Below are 23,191 nucleotides of genomic sequence, written 5' to 3'. Positions count from 1 at the left end.
GTCAGGAGTTCCAGACCAGCCTAGCCAACATGGTGAAACTCTGTCTTTACTAAAAATACAAAAATTAGCCAGGCGTGGTGGCACATGCCTGTAATCACAGCTACTCAGGAGGATGAGGTGGGAGAATCACTTGAATCCGGGAGGCGGAGGTTGCGGTGAGCCGAGATCGCGCCACTGTACTCCACACTCCAGCCTGGGTGACAGAGTGAGACTCTGCCTCAAAAAAAAAAAAAAAAAAAAAAAAAAGGATGAGAAAGCTCAAAGATGGCAACAGAAAGTGACATTTATTGAGCTAGTCACATTCACATACATTATCTCATGTAACCCCCCAGACAACACTGTTGTGAGCTAGGCATCATCTCTATTTAATAGATGAAGAGACTGAGGGTCAGAGAGGTGAAGTGACTTGCCCAAGTTTATACAGTAGGCCTTTTGACCCCTACTCAATTCTTACCAGGGTCCACTTGAGTAAGAAGTCCAAACTTGGCCTCCTTTGCTAAGGTCAGAGTAAGGTTGCAGAAAAGGAAGGAAAATCAGATCATGAGTAAAGATCTGAGATGAATTCATGAACTTGTAAGTGCCATTCCAGGTTGCGGATGGTAGACTTTTGGGGAGATCACCGAGACCTCTAGTACTAGCCTGACCTTTCCACAACAGGTCTGCTTCTTATTTTTCCTGGGAAATCAGCTCCAGGGGTCTATCCAATAAGACCTTCATGTTTGCTGAACTTTTTGTTGATCTAAAACAGACATCAGCTGTTGGAAAGACACTGTTACTTTAAGATGTTGGCCTTGGCAGACATTCCAGCAGTTTTATTTTCCTCAGGATTGTCATGGGGAGAGGAGAACAAACTGTCTCAGCTACAGTGAAGCCGGGTCATTTAGTCCTCTCATTGCCTTATTTTTATATACAACAGCGCCCAGCTCAGGGCCTTATGAGGCAGAAGGTGAAACTGACTCTGGAGGCGGGGACTCGGGTACCGGACCAGATTGAGAACTAGCTAAACAGGGCCGGGCAGAAGCGGCTTTCCATAAGACAGGGCCACCAGGGCACCATGTCAGTTTACCATCGCCATGGCAATACCCGGAAGTTACCACCCCTTTCCATGGCAATGACCTGGAAGTTACCACCCACCTAGACATTTCTGCATAAACTGCCTCTTAATTTGCATATAATTAAAGGTGGGTATAAATATGCCTGCAGCCCTCGCCTGGGCGCACTGCTGGTGGGTAGCCGTGGTCTGTAGGGAGCAGTATCTCTGCGGCCGCTGTCCTTGAGTTCTTTCCTCGGTGAAGCCAGACTAAGCCCCAATTTTGGGGTTCATCTGCCCTGCATCACTTACACAGTGCAGAGCAGGCTCTCAGGAAATACGGATTGAGTAAATTTGGCATTTGTTGTCATAGTGATTATTTCTATTGTAACATCTAGGCAAAACGGCCAACCCTTGTGTCATTTCAAAAAAGGTCAGTTTCGCCCAGCACAGTGGCTCACGCCTGTAATCCCAGCACTTTGGGAGGCCAAGGCGGGTGGATAATCTGAAGTCAGGAGTTCGAGGCCAGTCTGGCCAACATGATGAAACCCTCGTCTCTACTAAAAATACAAAAATTAGCTGGGCGTGGTGGCCGGCGCCTTTAATCCCAGCTACTCGGGAGGCTGAAGCAGAATTACTTGAACCCAGGAAGCGGAGGTTGCACTGAGCCGAGATCATGCCAGTGCGCTCCAGCCTGGGTGACAGAGCAAGACTCCATCTCAAAAAAAAAAAAAAAAAAAAAGGGTCAGTTTAATTTTCATTGTCTCTAAGGTGCTTTCCACGTTTTCCTAACCTTGATATGATGGAGCAGGATCTGAGGGACTGGGGCAGTAAGTACTTTCTCACATAGTTCCAGTGAGTCAATGTTAACAATATATTTATAGTTTATAGGGTTTTGATTACTGTCTGGAAGTACAAAGGAGGAAGACAAACTAGTTTGCAAAATAAAATCAATAAAATAAAAATAGCACCATGTAGAAGACTTCCTCTGGATGTCACTAGATTTGTGCTTTATAAAGTTCTTTCTTTGGTTGAGAGGATAGAAGAAGAGTGTCTAAATATACCAGAGGAGAGCTATGGAAACAGAGGATAAGACAGGAGAATTGACTTAAAAAACCCCACAAGTATCTCATTTGCATGCGCTACCATGGAACATGCTTTTGTTCCAAGTATGTAGAATTTTCTTCTCCATGTGGATATGAATTAGAGAACATTTTTCAGTGTCTGGGAGGCAAATGAGGAAAGAGGGGGAATTGGGCATTTTTGTTTTCATTTTGACTGAGGGACACAGATGATTGCAAAGAGTTACCAATGGGTTTGCTCAAATGTGAGAGCTTTTGGATAGTGGTGTTATTGGACTACTATTCACTATTCAGGTGGTTCACAACTTCTCCACCTTTTTGGCTTGTAGAACTTCTGTTAGTCCTGTAAGACTCAAATTAAATATCCCCTCCTCCTGGGAGCTTTCCCTGACTTTCTTCCTGTCTCGTCATTTTTTAAGCTCCACAGTGGTTTATATGTACTTTTCTTTGTGCTATTTATCATGGTAATTATTTTTTGGTAACTAACGCTATGTCCTCTTCTTTCAGGCGGTGCTGTATGTTGCTCTTTATACATCCAGGATCTAGCAGGGCGCCTGGCACATAGGATGTCAATAAATCCTGGTGAATGGATGGAAGATGGAGTGGATCCTAACTTCATTCTCTCCTGAATTCTTTCTAGACCAACTCCATCAGATGTTCCGGAGACTGAGGAATCAAAGCCTTAGAAGACCAGGGTTAGGAAATTATATAGGAACAGGACTAACAGGAGAACAGGACACTCTCCAAACTCTCCCTCCAGTCTAAGGCAAGTGAAAGATTTCTCTACATAAGTCGACTTCCCTAACAGTGCTTAACCCTGGGCAAGTCACTTCCACTCTCCAGTTCTGTTTCCTCATCTGCAAAGTTAGGATTATAATAGAACCTCCCTTATAGGATGGCTGTGAAAATTCAATGGGATTATTCCCGTTACACAGTTAGCATAGTGCCTGGGCACTTAATAAGTACTCAGTAAATCTTAAATATTATTATTAGCTGCTCTGGAACTAAGATCTGTGTAAAACACCAATGATAGCTTCTTATAAATATCTGTTTTATCTTGGTTTTCTTTTTTTCATGGTTTTTTTTTAATCATTCAGCTTTCTTTAATCCATATAGCTTTAAAAAGTTTTGTTTTGTTTTGTTTTGTTTTGAGACAGAGTCTTGCTCTGTCGTCCAGGCTGGAGTGCAGTAACACGATCTCGGCTCACTGCAAGCTCCGCCTCCCAGGTACAACCGATTCTCCTGCCTCAGCCTCCCAAGTAGCTGGGACTGCAGGTGCCCACCACCACGCCTGGCTAATTTTTTTTATTTTTTATTTTTAGTAGAGATGGGGTTTCACCGTGTTAGCCAGGATGGTCTCAATCTCCTGACCTTGTGATCCACCTGCCTCAGCCTCCCAAAGTGCTGGGATTACAGGCGTGAGCCACCACGCCCGGCCAAAAAGCTCTTTTTAAAAAGCATAAAAATAACATCATGGCAGAGCTCAATGCCTCCTGTTGCAGGCAGCCTTCCCTTCTTGCCACCCACTGTTATAAAAATGACCTTTCTTTTCTGCCCCAACATTGTCTGTGCCATAACAGCGCGTATTAACTAATATCCACTGTAACATTTCCCACTCCAAACTCAATCTGTGCAAATGGACGTCGCAATGACTATATCCTCTGTAGTTTTCTGGAATGTGAAGCTTCGTTTCTCCTGCTTTGGCTCCTCCTGTGATCTAGAAGCAGGGCTTAGTGTTCAGGGAGGAGGCTGCATATGGCCAGAAAGATCCTGGCCAGGGGTTAGGAAACCCAGATTCCTGCCGGATGAGGACTGGACTCTTCTATCTCTATAAAACAGGGGTAATGATGTCTCTTTTCCTAAGTCAGGTGGTAGAGAGGTTTAAATGAGATAAACCTCATTTATGCATTTGTGAATTAAACACAATTAAAGTATATTAATCTCAATAGATATTGGAGACTCGGAAGAGTGGGAGGGTGGGAGGTGGATGAGGGATGAGAAATTACCTAATGGTTACAATGTACATTAGTATTTAGATACTCTAGAAGCCTAGACTTCACCACTACAAATGTATCTGTGTAACAAAACTGCACTTGTACCTTACATATTTATACCCAAAAAAGTCGATTATTCTCATTGCTTCTATTAAATGGGAACTTCAGTCAGTGGGCTGACTTTTCCAAGTGTCAGTGTGCTCCATGCCTGTGGATTTCTCCTGCTTGGTTTTGGGTATTGAATTGACTTTTAGGATTTAATTCCACCTTGGTTTGAAGACACCCACCAGGCTTCTGGGATTCTGGTGGCACACTTTGTGGGAAGTCCTTTCCATAGCTGTAGCTGAGGCCCTCAGGGTCCTCGGTGCCCACTCTTTGGTGTCTAATGCTGTTCTCTTTGGCCAAAACGACTCCTAATTTTCAAAAGCACAAGAAAAGTGAAAAGACCTACTATACCCATGTGAAGGCCCAGAGTCCCTGGACCCCTGCTTTATGTGAGAGATTAGAGCTTAATCTTGGCCAGGCAAAGTGGCTCATGTCTGTAATCCCAGCACTTTGGGCTGACATCAGGAGTTCGAGACCAGCCTGGCCAACATGCTGAAACCCCGTCTCTACTAAAAATACAAAAATTAGCCAGGTATGGTGGCACGTGCCTGTAGTCCCAGCTACTCAGGAGGCTGAGGCAGAAGAATCTCTTGAACCCAGGAGGCAGAGGCTGCAGTGAGCTGAGATCGAGCCACTGTACTCTAGCCTAGGCGACAGAGTGAGACACAGACTCAAAAAAAAAAAAAAAAAAAAAAAAAAAAAGAGAGCAGTAGGGGAAGGAGGTGTGCAGGAAGTAAAGGTTTGTGTGTTTGTTTGATTTTTTGTTAACTTCTAAGCCTGTTTTCACCTTAAGAGGAAAGTGTGGGTTCTTTTCTCCCCTGCAAGCTTGAATATAGGATTTCTTCTTGGCCTTTATCAACTCAAAATACTTCCCAATTCTAAGGCCTCTGAATTGCAAAAGTGGGTAAGTCACTGGGGAATGAGATGGGTGTATAGCAAGATATGTTTATTTAAATGGTATTTTTATATATACATTCCAAGCTTATTATTTTCTTTTGGGTATTTTTATTTGCAAGTAAAACAATATTCAGACCGTTTCTACTGATTAGAGAATCAGATAAGTAGAAAGCACTGAAAATCATGATAGTTCTCTAAATCTCACTAAAGTTGTTGGGTGGGAGAAATTTGATGACATGAAATGAAGCTGGGGGAAGCTCCTTGCTGTTTCTTGTATCCATTGCTCCTTATAAAGCATTAGCAGAAAGATATCTCACCAGGAATATTTTAAAACAATGGGGCAAATTAGGCAATATCTGGACAAAATACTTAGGGTGGGTGCGGTGGCTCACACCTGTAATCCCAGCACTTTTGGAGGCCGAGGTGAGCAGATCACCTGAGGCCAGGAGTTCAAGACCAATTTGGCCAACATGGTGAAACCCCGTTTCTACTAAAAATACAAAAATTAGCCGGGCGTGGTGGCGTGTGCCTGTAGTCCCTGCTACTCGGGAGGCTGAGGCAAGAGGATAGCTTGAACCCGGGAGGCGGAGGTTGCAGTGAGCCGAGATTGCGCCATTGCACTCCAGCCTGGGTGACAGAGTGAGATTCGGTCTCAAAAAAAAAAAAGAAAAAGAAAAACAAACAAACAAAAAACTTTAGAAAATCAAATATTACATGTTCTCGCTTAGAAGTGGGAGCTAAACAACTGGTACCCATGGACACAAAGATGGGAACAAAACACACTGGGGTCTCCAAAAGAGATGAAGGGGAAGGGAGGGAAGGAGGGAGGGAGGGGAATAAGTTGAAAAACTACCTATTGGGTATGATGTTCACTATTTGGGTGATGGGTTCACTAGAAGCCCAAACCCCAGCATCACGCAATATATCCATGAAACAAACCTGCACATGTAACTCCTGAATCTAAAAAATAAATAAATACATACAGTGGCTCAAGTCTGTAATCCCAGCACTTTGGGAGGCTGGGGTGGGCGGATCACTTGAGGCCAGGAGTTTGAGGCCAGCCTGGCCAACATGGTGAAACCCTGTTTCTACTAAAAGTACAAAAATCAGCTGGGCGTGGTGGCGGGCACCTGTAATCCCAGCTACTTAGGAGGCTGAGGCACAAGAATCACTTGAACCTGGGAGGCAGAGGTTGCAGTGAGCAGAGATCATGCCACTGCACTCCAGCCTGGGCGGCAGAATGAGACTGTGTCTCAGATAAATATGTAAATGAATATGAGAAAACTAAATTAAAAAAAAAACCACTGGCAAAATAAAAACACAAGCAATTAAACCAAGTTTGTTTATTTATTTATTTGACACAGGCTCTTGCTCTGTCACCCAGGCTGGAATGCAGTGGCATGATCTTGGCTCACTGCAGCCTCTGCCGCCTGGGTTCAAGCAATTCTCCTGCCTCAGCCTCCCGAATAGCTGGGATAAACCAAACTTCTTACCTGCTATCAAATGTCAATATTTTCTCTTTGTAGATAACATATGCGAAACTGGGATTTGAATGGTAATTATTTACTGACAATCCTAGAACAAACTCCTTTGGGCACACTCCCCTGACTTTAGGAAATAAGCTCTAGCCAAGCTAAAAGCAATTATCTAAGAAGAAAGCTGAAAACGATTCAAAATGCATTTTCAGTGATGTCAGGAAAACACGTATTCATCATTTTGTTTTGGGCTTCACTCTGTTCTGAAATTAATAATGGGCAGCCCCGTTATTCCCCCATTCAGGGCTCAGTTCTTCCTTGGAAGCAACAAGAGGTATTAGAGGTAGATTCTACCCACAGAGGACCAGAGAAGGCTAGGGAGGATGTAGCCCTGATTTTCCTACCTAGCTGCAGTTCCCTACCTGGGGGAAAGTGGTGCATCTTGGAGGCTCTTTGTTGTTTTCTCTAAGTGGTCCCAGGGCCCATCCCCAGGCCTTATGGCAGTAGAGTCACCTCTGCCTGCTCCACGAGCAGCTCTACTGCTGAGAGCAACCACGCACAACAGTGTGTACCCAGGGGCTTGCCAGGATCAGCTCCCCAACACTCACAACGGAAAATAAAAGCCATAGACCCTTCCCACAAATCTCCCTGAGGAACACAATATGCCCTCTTAAATAATTGTTTTTCAGATGGGAGCCTTTATAAATAGAAAATAAGTGACTGGGTTAGCAGACACAATCCTTGGATTGAAATTTACCTGTTTGAGCCACACATTGGTTGTCATCAGCTGATTCTTTTCATCCTAAGAAAATGAAAATTTAAAAAATACTGTAAGTTGAAGTGAAAATAAGTTGTGATTTTTGTTGTTGTTTTAGAAATGGGATCTCAAGATGTTGCCCAGGCTGGAGTGCAGTGGTGCCACCATAGCTCACTGCACCCTCAACCTCCGGGGCTCAAGCCATTCTCACACCCCAGCCCCCAAGGAGCTGACTATAAGTGCACGCCACCACACCCAGTTGTTTTTTGTTTGGTTTCGATCAGAAAAATCTATCTGAATCTTACCTTTGAGGTGTTAAAAGTGCAAAAGATTCTCAATTTACAATAGTCAAATGGCATGTAAACAGTCAAATGGCATATAAATAGTCAAATGGCATGCGGATTTTGCTTAAAATGAAAAACAACTGAAACAAGTAGCAGTTCATTGTGGCTATATTTACATAAAATTGGATAACCCAGAAGGCACTTTAAAGGTACAAAGTAGGCTGGGTGCAGTGGCTCACACCTATAATCCCAGTACTTTGGGAGGCCGAGGCAGGTGGATCACCTGAGGTCAGGAGTTCGAGACCAGCCTGTCCAACATGGCGAAACCCCGTCTCTACTAAAAATACAAAAATTAGCTGGGCATCATGGCACATGCCTGTAATCCCAGCTACTCAGGAAGCTGAGGCAGGAGAATCACTTGAACCTGGGAAACGGAGGTTGCAAGTGAGCCAAGATCGCGTTTCTGCATTCCAGCCTGTGTGAAACAGAGTCTCTGTCTCAACAATAATAATAATAATAATGAAGGTACAAAGTAGAGGGAAATAATAGCTAAACTGGAGACGGGCTTTGCATGACTTCCTAGAAGGAATCCTGGGGTATTGAGCCAGCCAGGGCAGGTGAGTGTGCGCACATGTGTGTAGTGGGGTGGAGAATATGGACAACATAGGAGGATTCTTCTGGGGCTTTGGGGATCATAGAAGGACAATTTTGTTGCATTTAGGGAGTTAAAGTTCACTGGTTTCTTCTAAGAACACAATCATGACAGAAAGGCAAGCTCAAAAGGAAAATTAGAATGTGAAGGCATGGGTGAGTTCAGAAGAGGTGACGGGGCTGCCTAGGGACAGCAGGAATGGGCCTTGCTCTGGGCACTGTTGTTACCACCCTGTCTCCCTGCAGAGCCCCCTACCAGCCCAGGGCACAGCCAGGGAGGATCGAAGATCACAGCACGTCAGCCCCAGGCTCAGCCCCTCTTCTCTGCAGTTCCCAGCCCTCCTCCCTGGGTGTTCAGCAAACCGGGGCCAGGAGCAATGACTTATCTTAGCAACCACATCCTCCCCGCAGCAAATCGTCCCACACTAACAGTGCTGCAATGAAAATTTACCCTGTGACAACTTCTCGTTCTTTCCTTGGGTCATTTTAGTGGCTTCTTGGGGGCAGATTTTCTCTAACAGTAAATTATTTTTAAAATTGAAATGGCAGACATAGGGAAAAAATATATTTTAGACTCATAAACAGGTTAAGGAATGCATGTTCTTTTTAGCCAAGTGCCAAGGATTACTCACCACATCTACAAGCTGGGATATTTTCAATCCAAAATATACTTTTATGGTGTCATTAGAATGTAATACAGGGCGGACCCATTTCTGATAACCTTGGAACAAATGTCTGAGGAGGGCATCTTCATTTTCGGCGATTGAGTTGAAACCTGTGGTGGCTGTAAAAGAATCATGGGCGGACCTGGGTTAATGGGAGGGGCACGATGCCTGAATGAGTGTCCCGTGGCTCCTGTGGCCTTGGCCTCCTGCACCATAGGCTGTGTCTGTTTCTAAACAGCCCAGTTCTTGAAAGGCAACTTGGAGCATGCAAGAGTCTCCACGTCCACTCCTACCTCCCTCCAAACACACACAGCTGAAAACAGAATCCACATTTTGTGTGTGTGTGTGTGTGTGTGTGTGTATTTTTTTTGAGACAGAGTCTCACTCTGTTGCTCAGGCTGCACTCAGGCTGGAGTGCAGTGGCGCGATCTCGGCTCACTGCAAGCTCCGCCTCCAGGGTTCATGCCATTCTCCTGCCTCAGCCTCTCGAGTACCTGGGACTACATGTGCCTGCCACCACACCCGGCTAATTTTTTGTATTTTTAGTAGAGAAGGGGTTTCCTCATGTTAGCCAGGATGGTCTCGATCTCCTGACCTCGTGGTCTGCCCGCCTCAGCCTCCCAAAGTGCTGGGATTACAGGCGTGAGCCACCACGCCCGGCCCAGAATCCACATTTTACCCAGAGCTGCACTCTCTCATGAGATTTTCCCATCATGGGGTCAACACCCAGGTCCCAAAAGCTCCATCTGCAGCCACCCCGACCCCCACCTCTGGTCCCATCTGCAATGCTCCCTCTTCACAGAGATGGGCCCTGCCCCCAAGCTGTTCTCCGTCCCTGAGCCTCCAGCATCTCCCTTTGGAAGTCTCTTGTCATTTGTCACACCTGTCTTCCTCTGGAGCTCCCTGACGATGGGAGCAATGGGCGTTATATTTGATCATGTTTACCCAGCACCTAGAACAGTGCCTGGCCCATAGTGGGTGTTTGTTTTATGTGTGTTAGTAGATGTCAGAGTCAGCACATGGTCACTGAACACCAGCCGTGTGCCCCTCACGGTCCTCTTGTCTTTTCCCAAGGAAGAGTCTTTCCTTACAAAGTCCTTCCTTGGTCAGCAGCCAGGATGTCACACTCTGCCCAGCGCCTCACTATGTGAGAACCTCAGAAACACCCAGTGTTAAGCTTTAACCCTCCAGTTGGGGAAATGGCTTAGGAATGCAGTCCCAAAGTAGAGTTCTATTTCCTTACAATGCCGTGCTATCACATTTAAAACAAGGAAGCCCCTACTTTTAAAAAAAGAAGACAGGGTCTCACTATGTTGCCCAGGCTAGAGTGCAGTGGCCATTCACAGGTGCAGTCCCATTACTGATCAGCATGGGAGTTTTAACCTGCCCCTCCTTGTCTGTTCAGCACCCGATTAATATCCTATAGCAACTCATTCTGCACCATGTCCTGACCATAGAAAACCTTTTTCTTCCCACTGAGATACCCACATGCTGGGTAATGATCTCATGAGAGACATACCCTCCAGGTTTGCCCACTCAAAATCCAGGGATTCTTTTAGGAAGAAAAGCACAACAGTGCACCATCCCCCTGTGTGCAGGAGGCTTCTGTAGGCACTTTCCTAAGAGAGGAGCAATTCCAGGTGCCTCTGTCCCAGCACCTCAGAGGCGTGGGTGAAGTGGGCTGTGTCCTCTGACGGTTCCCAGCCCCATTTTCCTCCACATAAAATGCAGATGAGTGATAGGGAGAGACGCAGCCTTACATTTGTGCTTATTTACTTAAAAACTGTGGGCCAGGCATGGTGGCTCACACCTGTAATCCTAGCACTTTGGGAGGCTAAGGTGGGAGGATCTTTTGAGCCCAGGAGTTGGAGACCAGCCTAGGCAACATAGGAAGACCCTGTATTACAAAAATAAAAAAATTAGCCGGGCATGGTGGCACACCCCTATAGTCCCAGCTACTTGGGAGGCTGGGGCAGGAGGATGGCTTGAGTCCCGGAAGTCAAGGCTGCAGTGAGTGGTGGTAGCACCACTGCACTCCAGCCTAGGTGACAGAGCAAGACCCTGTCTCAAAAAAAATTTTTTTTAATAAACAAAAACTGATCTGTTGATTACTATTAGTACCAAGAGCAGCACTGGGAGCAGCCAGCTGGGCAGCCACCAGGGTGTCAGTCTGTAAAGAGCCAGGTAACCTTCCTGGAACCCCACAGGCTCTAGGGGGCATTTGCTCAGAGGGACATTCTTGAAGTCATCCTTGACTCCTCTCTTTTTCTCCCACCCTACGTCGGGTCTTAATGTCCTTGAGAATACATCCCAGCCCTGATTGTTCCCCATTGTCTCCACCGGGGCCACGCTGAGGGCACAGATGCTCTCTCTCTTGGGCTCCTGCACTGCTTCCTAATTGTTTTCACTCTTGACCTTTCTGCAGTCCATTCCCCACACAGCAGCTAGAGGATTATGTCAGTTCCCTGCTAAGCGCTCCAGATGGTTTCCCATCACACTCAGAAAGAATCATCCTAAGTCCCTCCACAGTCTCCCTGACCCCATATGGCCCTAACTGTGCACCACCCCCACCATACTGCCCACATCCTCCTCCCCAGCCCTCGGGCCAGTCTGCGATTCCCAGAACAAGCCAGAATGCATCTGCTTGGGGAAAGTTCTTACCCTTACCCGGAGAGCCCACAGCCATCCCTTCACTTGTCCAGTCTTTGTTCAAATGTCATTTCCTTGAGTAAGTCATTTCAGGTTACACTATTTAAAGTCCCTCTCCTCTCTATCCTCTTAGGGTACTTCATCTTCCAGTAGAGAACCTAATCATATCACATTTATCTGTTTATTGTTGTCTCCCGTCCCTAGATGATGCCAGCTCCAGGAAGTTGGGGATTGTCTTCCTCACTCCTGTATTCCCGGCTCCTAGAACAGTGACTGTCACCCAGCAGCTGTTGAGCTAATGGCTATTGAGTGGACAACCACTCGAGCAACAATGCAGTCAGCTTCATGGACTTTGTTTTACTGAGGGGCATCTGGAGAGTTGGGACCAGAGGTGAATTGCTCAAGAGAAGAGGGAAGCAGTGAGGACACAGCTGTCCTCCTCCATCTATCCCCAGGTCAGGCAGCCCCCTCCTCTAAGGCAGAGAATATTGTTTGAAAGGCACTTGTCTTCACTTATTTTGTGCTGCTACAACAGGATACCACAACCTGAGGAATTTATAATGAACAGAAATTTATTGGCTTATGGTTCTAGAGACTGGGAAGTCCAAGATCATGAGCATCTGGTGAGATCACTGACATCTGGTCAGGGCCTTCTTGCTGCATCAAACATGATGGAAGGGCAAAGAGGGGGTGAGAGAGACAAGAGGGTGCCAACCCCTCCCATGATAATGGCATAAATCCATTCATGAGGGTGGTGCCCCCATGACCCAAACACCTACCATTAGGCCCCACCTCCCAACACTACTGCGTTGGGGGTCAAATTTCCAGCACTTGAACTTTGGGGAACACATTCAAACCACAGCAGCACTGTGGCAGACACTGCCAGTTCCCTGCCCAACAGGCATTCCCCCTTTTCCTTGGCAACAGATGCTAAATTTATTCAGGGTTGCATGGTGCCAGCTTAAAAAGCTCAGCTCTGGGCTCCCTTGCATCTGGGAATGGCCTATGGCACATGTAGCCAGTTAGATACAAACAGAAGCTGTTGGGATTGGGGTGGTTAGAGGAAAGGTTGTTAAAAAGGATGGACTTGATCTGACATGTCTGCCTCCTTCTTTTTGTCTGAAACTGGAGATTTGGCCACTTATCTGTCTTGAAAACCTGATGAAAGCTACACACATAGGAGGGCAGAATGGAAAGACACACAGAACCTGGGTTTCTGATAGCCCTGTACTATTGGTCTCCAAATTTCTTGGTATGTGAGAAAAGCAATCTCCTATTTGGTTAAGCCACTGTAGCCACTGACAGGCATCTGAACACAGCCCTGATGGCTGCTTGCACCACCTGACTAGCTGCTGAGATGCTGAAGTTCTTACAGAGTCCCTGAGTCCCAGGTCAGCCAAATTAGCACAAATTACTGAAGACACCATCTCACAATGGATGGAGGCACTCCAGGGAGGCCGAGAACAACTGAATGATGCCTGAACCAACACATGCAAGCACACACACACACACACACACACACACACACACCTATTAGCTCAGACAACTGTGAGCCGGGAGAATTTTGGACACATAAGAGAGAGTGTTCTTGAAGATGAGCAGGGACTGTAACCATGAACTTCCTTTCCCAAAAGAAAAACTGTCCAGTCATTCTGAAAGGAGGTGGAGTTGCACGTTGGGAGGGGAAATCTAGAATTCTGACCTGATATGCTTAGCGTTTGCACTTACGCAGCTGTGCTCCCTGTGAAGGTACAGGAATCCTGCTCTTCACCAAGATCCAGGGGCAGCAAGCAGCTCTGCTCTTTCACGCACAGCATACATCTCCACCTGTGTTACCACTGTCAGAAGGTGCACTTTCCGTCTGAATTAACATAAAGCATGAACCATACTGGCTGTTAGGGACTGAATGTTTATATCCCTCAAAAATCAAATGTTTAAGCCCTAACCCCCAACGTGACTATATTTAAAGACAGAGCCTATAAGGAGGAAGTGCAGAGGACACACCATGTGAGGACACAGCAAGAAGGCAGCTGTTTGTAAGCCAGGAACAGAGCCCTCACCAGAAACTGACTTTCTAGCACGTGATCACAGACTTCCAGCCTCCAGAACTGTGAGAAAATAAATGTCTGTTTTTAATCAGTCTATGGTATTTTGTGATGGCAGCCTGACTAATGCAAATCTGTTCTGACCAAAACAGACTTTACCCCCCTAATAAAAAAAGCCAAAGATTAAATGATTTCTGCCTAATATCTTCAAATTTCCAGAACCTTTCCAAAATAGAAGCTGAAGTCATTGGCATTATTGGAGCAGACTTAGAGGACAAGGCTGGAAATGTTTCTGGTTTGTCCTTCTTGTGAAATAGAACATTATGAGAAAGGCCAAGTGCTTCTCACAGTTGATCCTTTGAGACCAGGGCCTCCATAAATATTTGATGATGTTTGATGAATGAACAAATGAACACATGAACAAAAGGCCATAACGGGGCTTTCTGTGACCCAGGAGAATGAGGTAGAGCCAGCGTGGCTCACTGCTCCCGAAGATGTAAAATCACAGATGCGCTCAAGGTTTCCAGGACAAGTGGTCTTTGTATTATGGAATAAAAGGATTCCTGGAAAGTTGTGCATAGACCAAAATTTGCAAAATAACTTATATTTTAAATTAATCACTATATTCTAAGATCCATCTCAGTAATCCATTGAAAAACCAAGAATTTTTTCTCAGAAGATGAGTGTCCCCCATTGTGGATACATATATATATATGTATTTTTTTTTTTAGACGAAGTCTTGCTCTGTCACCCCGGCTGAAGGGCAGTGGCATGATCTTGGCTCACGGCAACCTCTGCCTCCTGGGTTCAAGCAATTCTCATGCCTCAGCTTCCTGAGTAGCTGGGATTACAGGCGTGCACCAACATGCCTGGCTAATTTTTGTATTTTGTAGCGAGACAGGGTTTCGCTACATTGGTCAGGCTGGTCTTGAACTCCCGACCTCAAGTGATCTGCCCGCCTTGGCCTCCCAAAGTGCTGGGATTACAGGCATGAGCCACCACTCCCGGACATGGATGCATCTCTTACAGAAGCTTGGACCCAATTTCAGCCTCAATGAAAGAGGAAGGAAAAGTGAACTGATAATGAAGCTAAGACAACAAAGCCAAGAAGTACCTCCAGGACCATCCCAGCCCCTCGTTTTACAGGTGAAGATACTGGGGCATCGAGAGGAGCCTTGCCCAGGGCCATCCAGCTGATGGTGGCCTGCGTGGTCTTCTGGCAGCCAGGCCAGCCATCTTCCCTTATTGCAAAAATTCAATTCGATATACATATATTTGCTGTTATTGCTATTTTTGATGTTTTTCTGTTAGCATTGTGTTTTCCAGAATGCTTTACTGTTATTTAGAGCAATCTACTACCTGGAAGAATTATATTCTTTTTATTTTTTTTGAGACAGAATCTCACTCTGTTGCCAGGCTGGAGTGCAGTGGCGCAATCTTGGTTCACTGCAACCTCTGCTTCCCAGGTTCAAGCAATTCTCCTTCCTCAGCCTCCCAAGTAGCTGGGATTACAGGCACGTGCCACCATGCCCAGCTAATTTTTGTATTTTTAGTAGAGACAGGGTTTCAATATGTTGGCCAGGATGGTCTCGATCTCTGGACCTGGTGATCCCACCTCGGCCTCCCAAAGTGCTGGGATTACAGGCGAGAGCCATCGTGCCTGGCCTCCTTGCTTAATCTTTGTCTCATTTTTCTTTGTCAAAATATTTCCTGTGGGGCTGGGTGTGGTGGTTCACACCTGTAAATCCCAGTTACTTGGGAGCCTGAGGCAGGAGGATTGCTTGAGGCCAGGAGTTTGAGACCGGCCTGGGTGGTGCAGAGAAGCTCTGATAAATAAATAAATAAATGTTTATTTCTATTTTAAATAAATATATATATATTTCCTTTAGGGCCAGACAGACAACTCCATGGGCAGAGGAAGGAAGATGGAGAGGCAGAGAGCGAATGTGAAGGCTTCAGTTCGGAGGCAGAGACAGGGATGGAGCGCACTTGGCCTGATGCTGGTCATCTCCTGTGCACTGAGCTCAGGCTGGGACAGGCTCTGGGAGAGTGTGCTGCCGCTGGCTCAGAAGGCTGATTCCCTTTCCGAAGTCATCACTCATTAGGAGGAGAATCCAACAAATATTTATTTAATAATGAGAGGCATTGGACTCTGATTTAGAGACCATGGGTTCTGGTCTTGATTCCAAGCAGTTAACATCTCCCAATAAGAAAAGGAAATGGGTGATGGCTGAGGCCTCCAGCAGCTCACACCTTCCAGGCTTTTAGGGTCTTTGTGTCTATGAAACATCCACAAAATGTGGCCTATTAACCCCAGATATTTGCTGTTTTCAAGATACAAAAGACTGTCAGAGTTTAAGATGTGCATATGACTGGGGAGCAGCCCTTCACTCAAGCTGCAGTTTATCTCAACAGAGCAGTCAGGTAAAAGTAACACAGCTACCAGGGGATTGGAGAGACACCTCTGTGAGGGGGTTGGGGCTCTCTCAGCCTCACTGAATGAAATCATGAAAGATATTGATAAGGTCCCTAGTAACACTTTAAGACAAAGAAATTTTCCTTTGGAATTGAAGACCTGACCTTCTGGTCTCTTTATTCTTTTTATTTTTTAATAGAGACAGGGCCTTGCTCTGTTGCCAGCTGGAGTGCAGTGGCATGATCATGGGTCACTGCAGCCTCAACCTCCTGGGCTCATGTGATCGTCCTGCCTCAGCCTCCCGAGTAGCTGCGACTACAGGAGCATGCCACCATGCCTGGCTAATTTTTAAATTTTTTGTAGAGACGGATGCCTCTCACTATGTTGTCCAGGCTGGTCTTGAGCTCCTGGGCTCAAGTAATCCTCCTGCTTTGGCCTCCCAAAATGTTGGATTACAGACGTGAACCATTGCAGCATCCTTGGTCTCTTTATTCTTTTTTTTTTTTTTTTTTTTTTTTTGAGACTGAGTCTTGCTCTGTCGCCAGGCTGGAGTGCAGTGGCGTGATCTCGGCTCACTGCAACCTCCGACTCCCGGGTTCAAGCAATTCTCCTGCCTCAGCCTCCCAAGTAGCTGGGATTACAGGCATGTGCCACCACGCCCAGCTAATTTTTGTGTTTTTAGTAGAGACGAGGTTTCACCATGTTGGCCAGGATGGTCTCCACCTCCTGACTTCATGATCTGCACGCCTCAGCCTCCCAAAGTGCTGGGATTACAGACGTAAGCCCCACACCCGACAAGTCTCTTTATTCTTGATTCTGTTTCCTTTCCTCAGTCTCTCAGATGCCCCTGCTCTCTTCCCACCTCCATATCAACATCCACTTTTAGCAAAATTTGACAAACTCACACTGAGGTACAAACAACTGATAAGACTTAACAGATAAAACTTTTCTCTCTCACAGATCTATACTAAATCCAATAACCTGTTATAAATCTCAGATCTGTGAGTATTTCTAGATCCATCAACATCTGTCCATAATTTTATGAACAGGATTTCATAAAAATCTTCAGGATTATTTATGGTTTTACTGATAATGCCATTTTTTTATCCTCAGCCAGGACAGAAAAGAAATAATTGGGCCGGGCATGGTGGCTCATGCCTGTAATCCCAGGACTTTGGGAGGCCGGAGCGGGTGGATCACCTAAGGTCAGGAGTTTGAGACCAGCCTGGCCAACATGGTGAAACCTCATCTCTACTAAAAATAAAAAAGAATTAGGTGTGATGGTGGGCACCTGTAATCTCAGCTACTCGGGAGGCTGAGGCAGGAGAATCCCTTCAATCCAGGAGGCAAAGGTTGCAGTGAGCCAAGATTGCCACTGCACTCCAGCCTGGGTGACAGAGCGAGATTCCATCTCAAAAAAACCACAAAAAACAAAAAACAAGGCCGGGCGCGGTGGCTCACACCTGTAATCCCAGCACTTTGGGAGGCCGAGGTGGGTGGATCACGAGGTCAGGAGATTGAGACCATCCTGGCTAACACGGTGAAACCGCATCTCTACTAAAAATACAAAAAAAATTAGCTGGGCGTGGTGGTGGGCACCTGTAGTCTCAGCTCCTCTGGAGGCTGAGGTAGGAGAATGGCGTGAACCCGGGAGGCGGAGCTTGCAGTGAGCAGAGATCGCGCCACTGTACTCCAGCCTGGGCGACAGAGCGAGACTCCATCTCAAAAAAAAGAAAAGAAAAGAAAAGAAAAGAAATTATTGAAGAATTCCAAATCTCAGCAAAGACGATTGGGAAATGTGGATTTTTTTGCTTTGATGCCTTTTGGTATATTTTGTTTCTTCCTTCCACTATTGCCGCCTCGTCAAAAAAAAAAAAAAAAAAGCATACCACAAATATGGCAGCCTCTTCCGTCACCCATGGAGCTAGCCCTCATGGTGAAATCAAAGAATGCATATTTAATGGATTCTTGATAGCATGAGACCTTTTTTTTCTTTTTTTGAGACCGAGTTTCGCTCTTGTTGCCCAAGCTGGAGTGCAGTGGTGTGATCTCGGCTTTCTGCAACCTCTGCCTCCCAGGTTCAAGCGATTCGATTCTTCTGCCTCAGTCTCCCGAGCAGCTGGGATTACAGGCGTGTGCCACCACGCCTGGCTAATTTTTTGTATGTTTAGTAGAAACGGAGTTTCACCATGTTGGTCAGGCTGGCCTCAAACTCCTGACCTCAGGTGATCTGCCTACCTTGGCCTCCCAAAGTGTTGGGATTACAGGTGTGAGCCATGATGCCCAGCTGAGAGCTTATTAGAAAATGGCTTTGTTTTTATTTCCTCTTGCATTCCTAGACACTGGAACCATTCCTAGGATACAGTAGATGCTCAATAAGTATTTATTGAATGAATAAACACATTATGTCTTATCATATCATCATGTTGTAAGAGAGATGGGAAGATAAATAAGATACACCTCCGCTTTTTGAGAGCAGATAGCACACACAAAATATGAAATAGCAATATGAGAGACAACCCATGGCCACACCCAAGGCTCCTTTTTACCAAAGCCAGAAATATAAAAATGAAGGGGTTGCCTCTTGTAATTTGAAAAAAGTAGTTTTGCATAACAAAAAGAAACTATTTTGCTTACAATGAATAGTAAAGTTAAAAAATCTAAGGAAATATGGGACAGATTTAAAAATATGAGCAGATGCTGATGGATCTAGAAATACAGATGTAAGATTTATCACAGGTTATTAGATTTATTATAGATCTGTGAAAGATTACACAATCTTCCCAAACTCTTCCAGCCCACACAATGGAGACCAATGCCAGAGGCCAAGCAATTCCAGTTTTCTTATGTAATCATGATTGTACACAGAGGACGAGACTTAGCTGAACCAAGAGATTTATGCTAAACACCCTCGCTAACCATTGAGAGAAATCATTCCTTGGGAAAAGAGTGGTAAGAATCAATTGTTTTATAATAAATAGAATAATAAAGACAGAAAAACATCAGACACACGTACATTAATGGTAAGCTCAAACACACAGAATTTTCTTATCATTTTTGTGATTAGCAAACTGCATTCAAGACTTTGAAAAGTCCAAATTTCATGATATTTGAAAGTGAGTTTGAGGCTTTCTGCATTTAGAAATTCCTGTTTGACTTTGAGTCCTTGGTCTGAGAAAAGGCGTTTTTGACAACAGGATAATGTTCAGGTGGCTCGCAGCCTTGGGAACTTGAAATGTAGAATTTATTTCTGGATTTGGGCAAATCTCCCTTAGTGTCTCCAGTTCTCCATTTGAAAATTACAATAATCAAACGTGGCAAAAATACTACTGAGAAATTAATACAAATTGCTAGTGAACTGACACTTTTCTCACCATCTGGCTGCGGTTTCAGATGGTTTCTGATTCAATGGGGGAAAACTTTCTGTTCTCAAGTTACACAAAAAGTGAAAAGATTCCCAAACCCAGGAAATTGGCAGGTGCAAATGACCAATCCCCAAAGCCTTTCAGTACTTTATTCCCCTTTCTTTTTCTCTTTTTGTTCTTTCTCTGCATCTCTGTCTCTATCTTTCACTTTTTCCTTTTATTTGTCCTTTATCCTTATCAAAAATTCCTCTATTTTCAGTTGATAATAGTCACATAAAACACATATTCATAGAGTTTTGATACATTGGTGTTTAATTGTGATATATAAACATGCTAAATCTACCTACATACACAGATTTATTAAAATATATAGGCCTACAGGGCATATTGGACAAAATTAAATATCTACACACAGATATAGAAATTACTGTTAAATATGATAGAAAAATGTTGATATAGTAAATTTCTGTGCCAAATATTTGAACAATTCTCTGAGTAATGCTCAGTGCATTCAATAATGTTTTTCCTGCTTTTGTATTTTCTTACCAAGCTCATAGTGATTCAGAAGGAGAAACGCAGCAAATGACAAAAACATAAACATTATGAAAATCATAGATACGATTTCTTCAGCAAAAAAACCCCACATCTCACAGAATTACTCATTTGGGCCACATTTTAAAGGTTATCCTAAATGTATCTTGTGCATTACATGTTGTAATTCTAACATTATCAACACCATAGTTTTGCCTCCTCTGCTGAAATAATTCTGCAACTGTAGTTTTAATTTACTGTGACTTGTGCTTACCTGAGGAAGGGATGCCAAGAACGATGAGAACCAGCATAAAATCTGGGAGCATCGTGATGTCAGTTTCAGAAAGACAGTTTCTTCCTTTTTAACAACAGAGCATTTCCATTGGAAAAGGGGGTTTTGAAAAGAAAATACAGGGGTTCAAAATCCGAAGTGGAACCCAAGAGGACAGCAACACCTGGAGTGGAATAAAACAATCTCAACCCCTCTCACCGAGTGCACCGCTTCTCAAAGTGCACTTCATTGATTTGCAGTCAGCTGTCAGATCGTGTAAGTCTAAAACATATCTCTGGGTCCTAACTCCTGACTTATTAATTTACTCCCTTGCAAGAGATGCGGGGCACTGGAGAAAGGATGAAACTAGACAACTTCTGAATGTTCTGTGCTATTTTTCTTACAGTTGGAGATCTGCGTACAGAAGAACCACACTTTACCACATCCATAGTGAAAAGTTTCTCATCCCCGTTATTCCTCTATTCTCTTTTCTTTTTCTTTTTATTCTTTTTTTGATATGGAGTCTCACTCTGTCACCCAGGCTGGAGTGCAATGGTGCAATCTCGGCTCACTGCAACCTCCGTCTCCCAGGTTCAAGCCATTCTCCCACCTCAGCCTCCTGAGTAGCTGGGATTATAGGCACCTGCCATCATGCCCAGCTAATTTTTGTATTTTTGTAGAGACAGGGTTTCACCATGTTGGCCAGGTTGGTCTTGAACTCCTGACCTCAGGAGATCCGCCCGCCTCGGCCTCCCAAAGTGCTGGGATTACAGGCATGAACCACTGCGCCCAGCCTCTCTATTGTCTTTTCCAGTTGGACCTGAAGTCATGAGTATGTCCTGGAGCCTCCCTATTCTGCTGGTTCCCACATGTGTTAATATCAGCACATTCTCTGTGGCTCCCTTGACCCCACCAGGCCCACCTTCTGGTCACTGCAGGGGACAGTAGGGTGGGAGGTTAGTGGTGTTTTATGTATGAGACTTGGACACTAATAACACCATCCTTTCTTCTTCACAGTTGATCAGATTTCATCTAGTTCAGTGCTGTGCACACCCAGAGGGCCCTTGATAAATACATGATACATCAAATGAATGGCAAGTACAAAGTCAGGGCTAGACAGACAAGAGGGCCAGGTGGGAGCCAAGACCTACCTGGTTGGGAACTGAGTGCTGGAGGAACCCACTCCAGGGCATGGAGGAATTCCATCTTAGCGGCAGTGATTTAGTCCAATTTTTAAATTTCTTAATTTAACCCTCCTCTGTGTGCCATTAGTGAGTTTGAGACACCCAGAGGGTGCTCGGTAAGAAGCCACCATGTGTGGAAAAGAGGTCTAGCCCAGGACCCCGGGACCCTGAGCTCTTGAGCCCTGTCAGGGCCCCTGTCTCAGAGCCCCTCACATCACAATGTCGCTGCCCTGCCTGGCCTCCCTTCCTAGACCACCAGCTCCTGCAGGAGGGCTTGGTCTCCAGCCCTCTGGAGTCTCCTCTGTGTCTCTCTGTGTCCAGGGCCTGACACCTGCAAATGCTTGAGAACGTTGCGGGAATGCAAGGAGGAAGGAAGGAGCCACGCACTGATTTCCTCCTATCCATCTCAACTGTGCTCCCAGCCTGCTGAGAATTTGTAATGGTCTCAGGAGTAAATCAGCCACCGCCAATCCAAGTGTGCAGGAAGTTTCACCTTTATTTTCAAGAAATCGAATAAAATGAAGCTAGCCTTCCATGGAACTGGCTGGAAATCCAATCTCAGTCATTGCAGGCCCTGCAGCCCTCTCCCTAGGGGAGCAACTGAATCTGGAAGCCTTTTGTGGTCCCCAAAATATGGCACAGTCTTGTATCCTCCAGGCTGCCTTGACCACAGCTGGGGTCCATGCCCCACCCACACGGTCCCGTGGAGCCAACAGCTCGGTTGCTCTTTGCCTTCTCCGATGCCAAGGATTCTGCCAAGACCCAGGATTCTGCCAAGACCCAGGATTCTGCCAATACTGGAGGCCTCGGTAACAGGACCCTGCCTCCCTGGGTCCCACACAACCCTGGCCTGCTGAGGACTGCACCCCTTGAGTGCAACCCTGAGCAGGGCACGGTCCTGCTGCCAGAAGGACCTGCCAGCCCCTTCCTATGCCTTGGGAAGTTCTTTTCTGTCTCCCTTTACAGCCACCTTTCTCCCTGCAAAGATACTCAACTCTTCACCATCCCACTGTAGAAACCTCAAATCATCTCTCCACTGAGTTTAGACTTTGGGGGGAAAAGCGGACATCAAATAGACACAGGAAAAGAGGCTGTCTTGCTCTGTTGCCCAGGCTGGAGTGCAGTGGCGCAATCTCGCCTCACTACAACCTTCACCTCCCAGGTTCAAGCAATTCTCCTGCCTCAGCCTCCTGAGTAGCTGGGATTACAGGTGTCCACCAGCACGTGCAGGTAATTTTTATATTTTTAGTAGAAACAGGGTTTCACCATATTGGCCAGGCTGGTCTCGAACTCCCAACCTCCAGTGATCCAACTGCCTCATCCTCCCAAAGAGCTGGGATTACAGGTGTGAGCCACTGCGCGAGCCCGGCCAGGTGTGCTTTCAATTGAAGATGTAAGTTCTGATTGGCATTTAGTAATCATGAAAGCAGTGTAATCCTAATACTACATTTCAAGACCACTTACAGTCCATGATTCTAATCCGATCACCATCAATGCTTTACTTCCTTCCAGTGCACACACACAAGCACACACACTAACATGCACGATAGCATTGTGGTCACCCAGTTGATGTATGAGTTAACACCCTTCAACTGAGCTTTTTATAACTTTTACTTTTTAGAATATAAAACTCAACACCATTAAAAAGGTTATTAAGGCAGGAAAGACAAAAGATTTTTTAAAGAAAAGGATATTTTGGTATTAATGATGAGAAAAGGAGAAACTTTGAGAAATTATTTCATGACCTCTAAGGGGACAAAAAGGAGCATTGTGGTTGGTTCTGTAGTACA

At 45.3% G+C, this 23,191-nt stretch overlaps 1 protein-coding gene across 1 annotated transcript in view; it reads right to left on the bottom strand.

Moving 5' to 3' along the window:
- Nucleotides 1-21,135, bottom strand: part of CHRNB3 (cholinergic receptor nicotinic beta 3 subunit) — a 39,202-nt gene extending 18,067 nt beyond the window's left edge. The window contains exons 1-3 of the mRNA XM_003823278.6: nucleotides 20,221-21,135; nucleotides 8,908-9,059; nucleotides 7,341-7,385 (exon numbers count right to left, since the gene is read on the bottom strand). Of these exons, the coding sequence (XP_003823326.1) occupies nucleotides 7,341-7,385; nucleotides 8,908-9,059; nucleotides 20,221-20,272 (249 nt within the window). The 5' untranslated portion in view covers nucleotides 20,273-21,135. The remainder of the gene's footprint in view (nucleotides 1-7,340; nucleotides 7,386-8,907; nucleotides 9,060-20,220) is intronic.
- Between the last annotated feature and the right edge of the window lie 2,056 nt (nucleotides 21,136-23,191).

This window comes from Pan paniscus, chromosome 7 (assembly GCF_029289425.2).
Source record: "Pan paniscus chromosome 7, NHGRI_mPanPan1-v2.0_pri, whole genome shotgun sequence".
Lineage (NCBI taxonomy): Eukaryota > Metazoa > Chordata > Mammalia > Primates > Hominidae > Pan > Pan paniscus.
The sequence above is the reverse complement of the archived record's forward strand: the minus strand, read 5'-3'. Positions and strand labels throughout refer to the sequence as shown.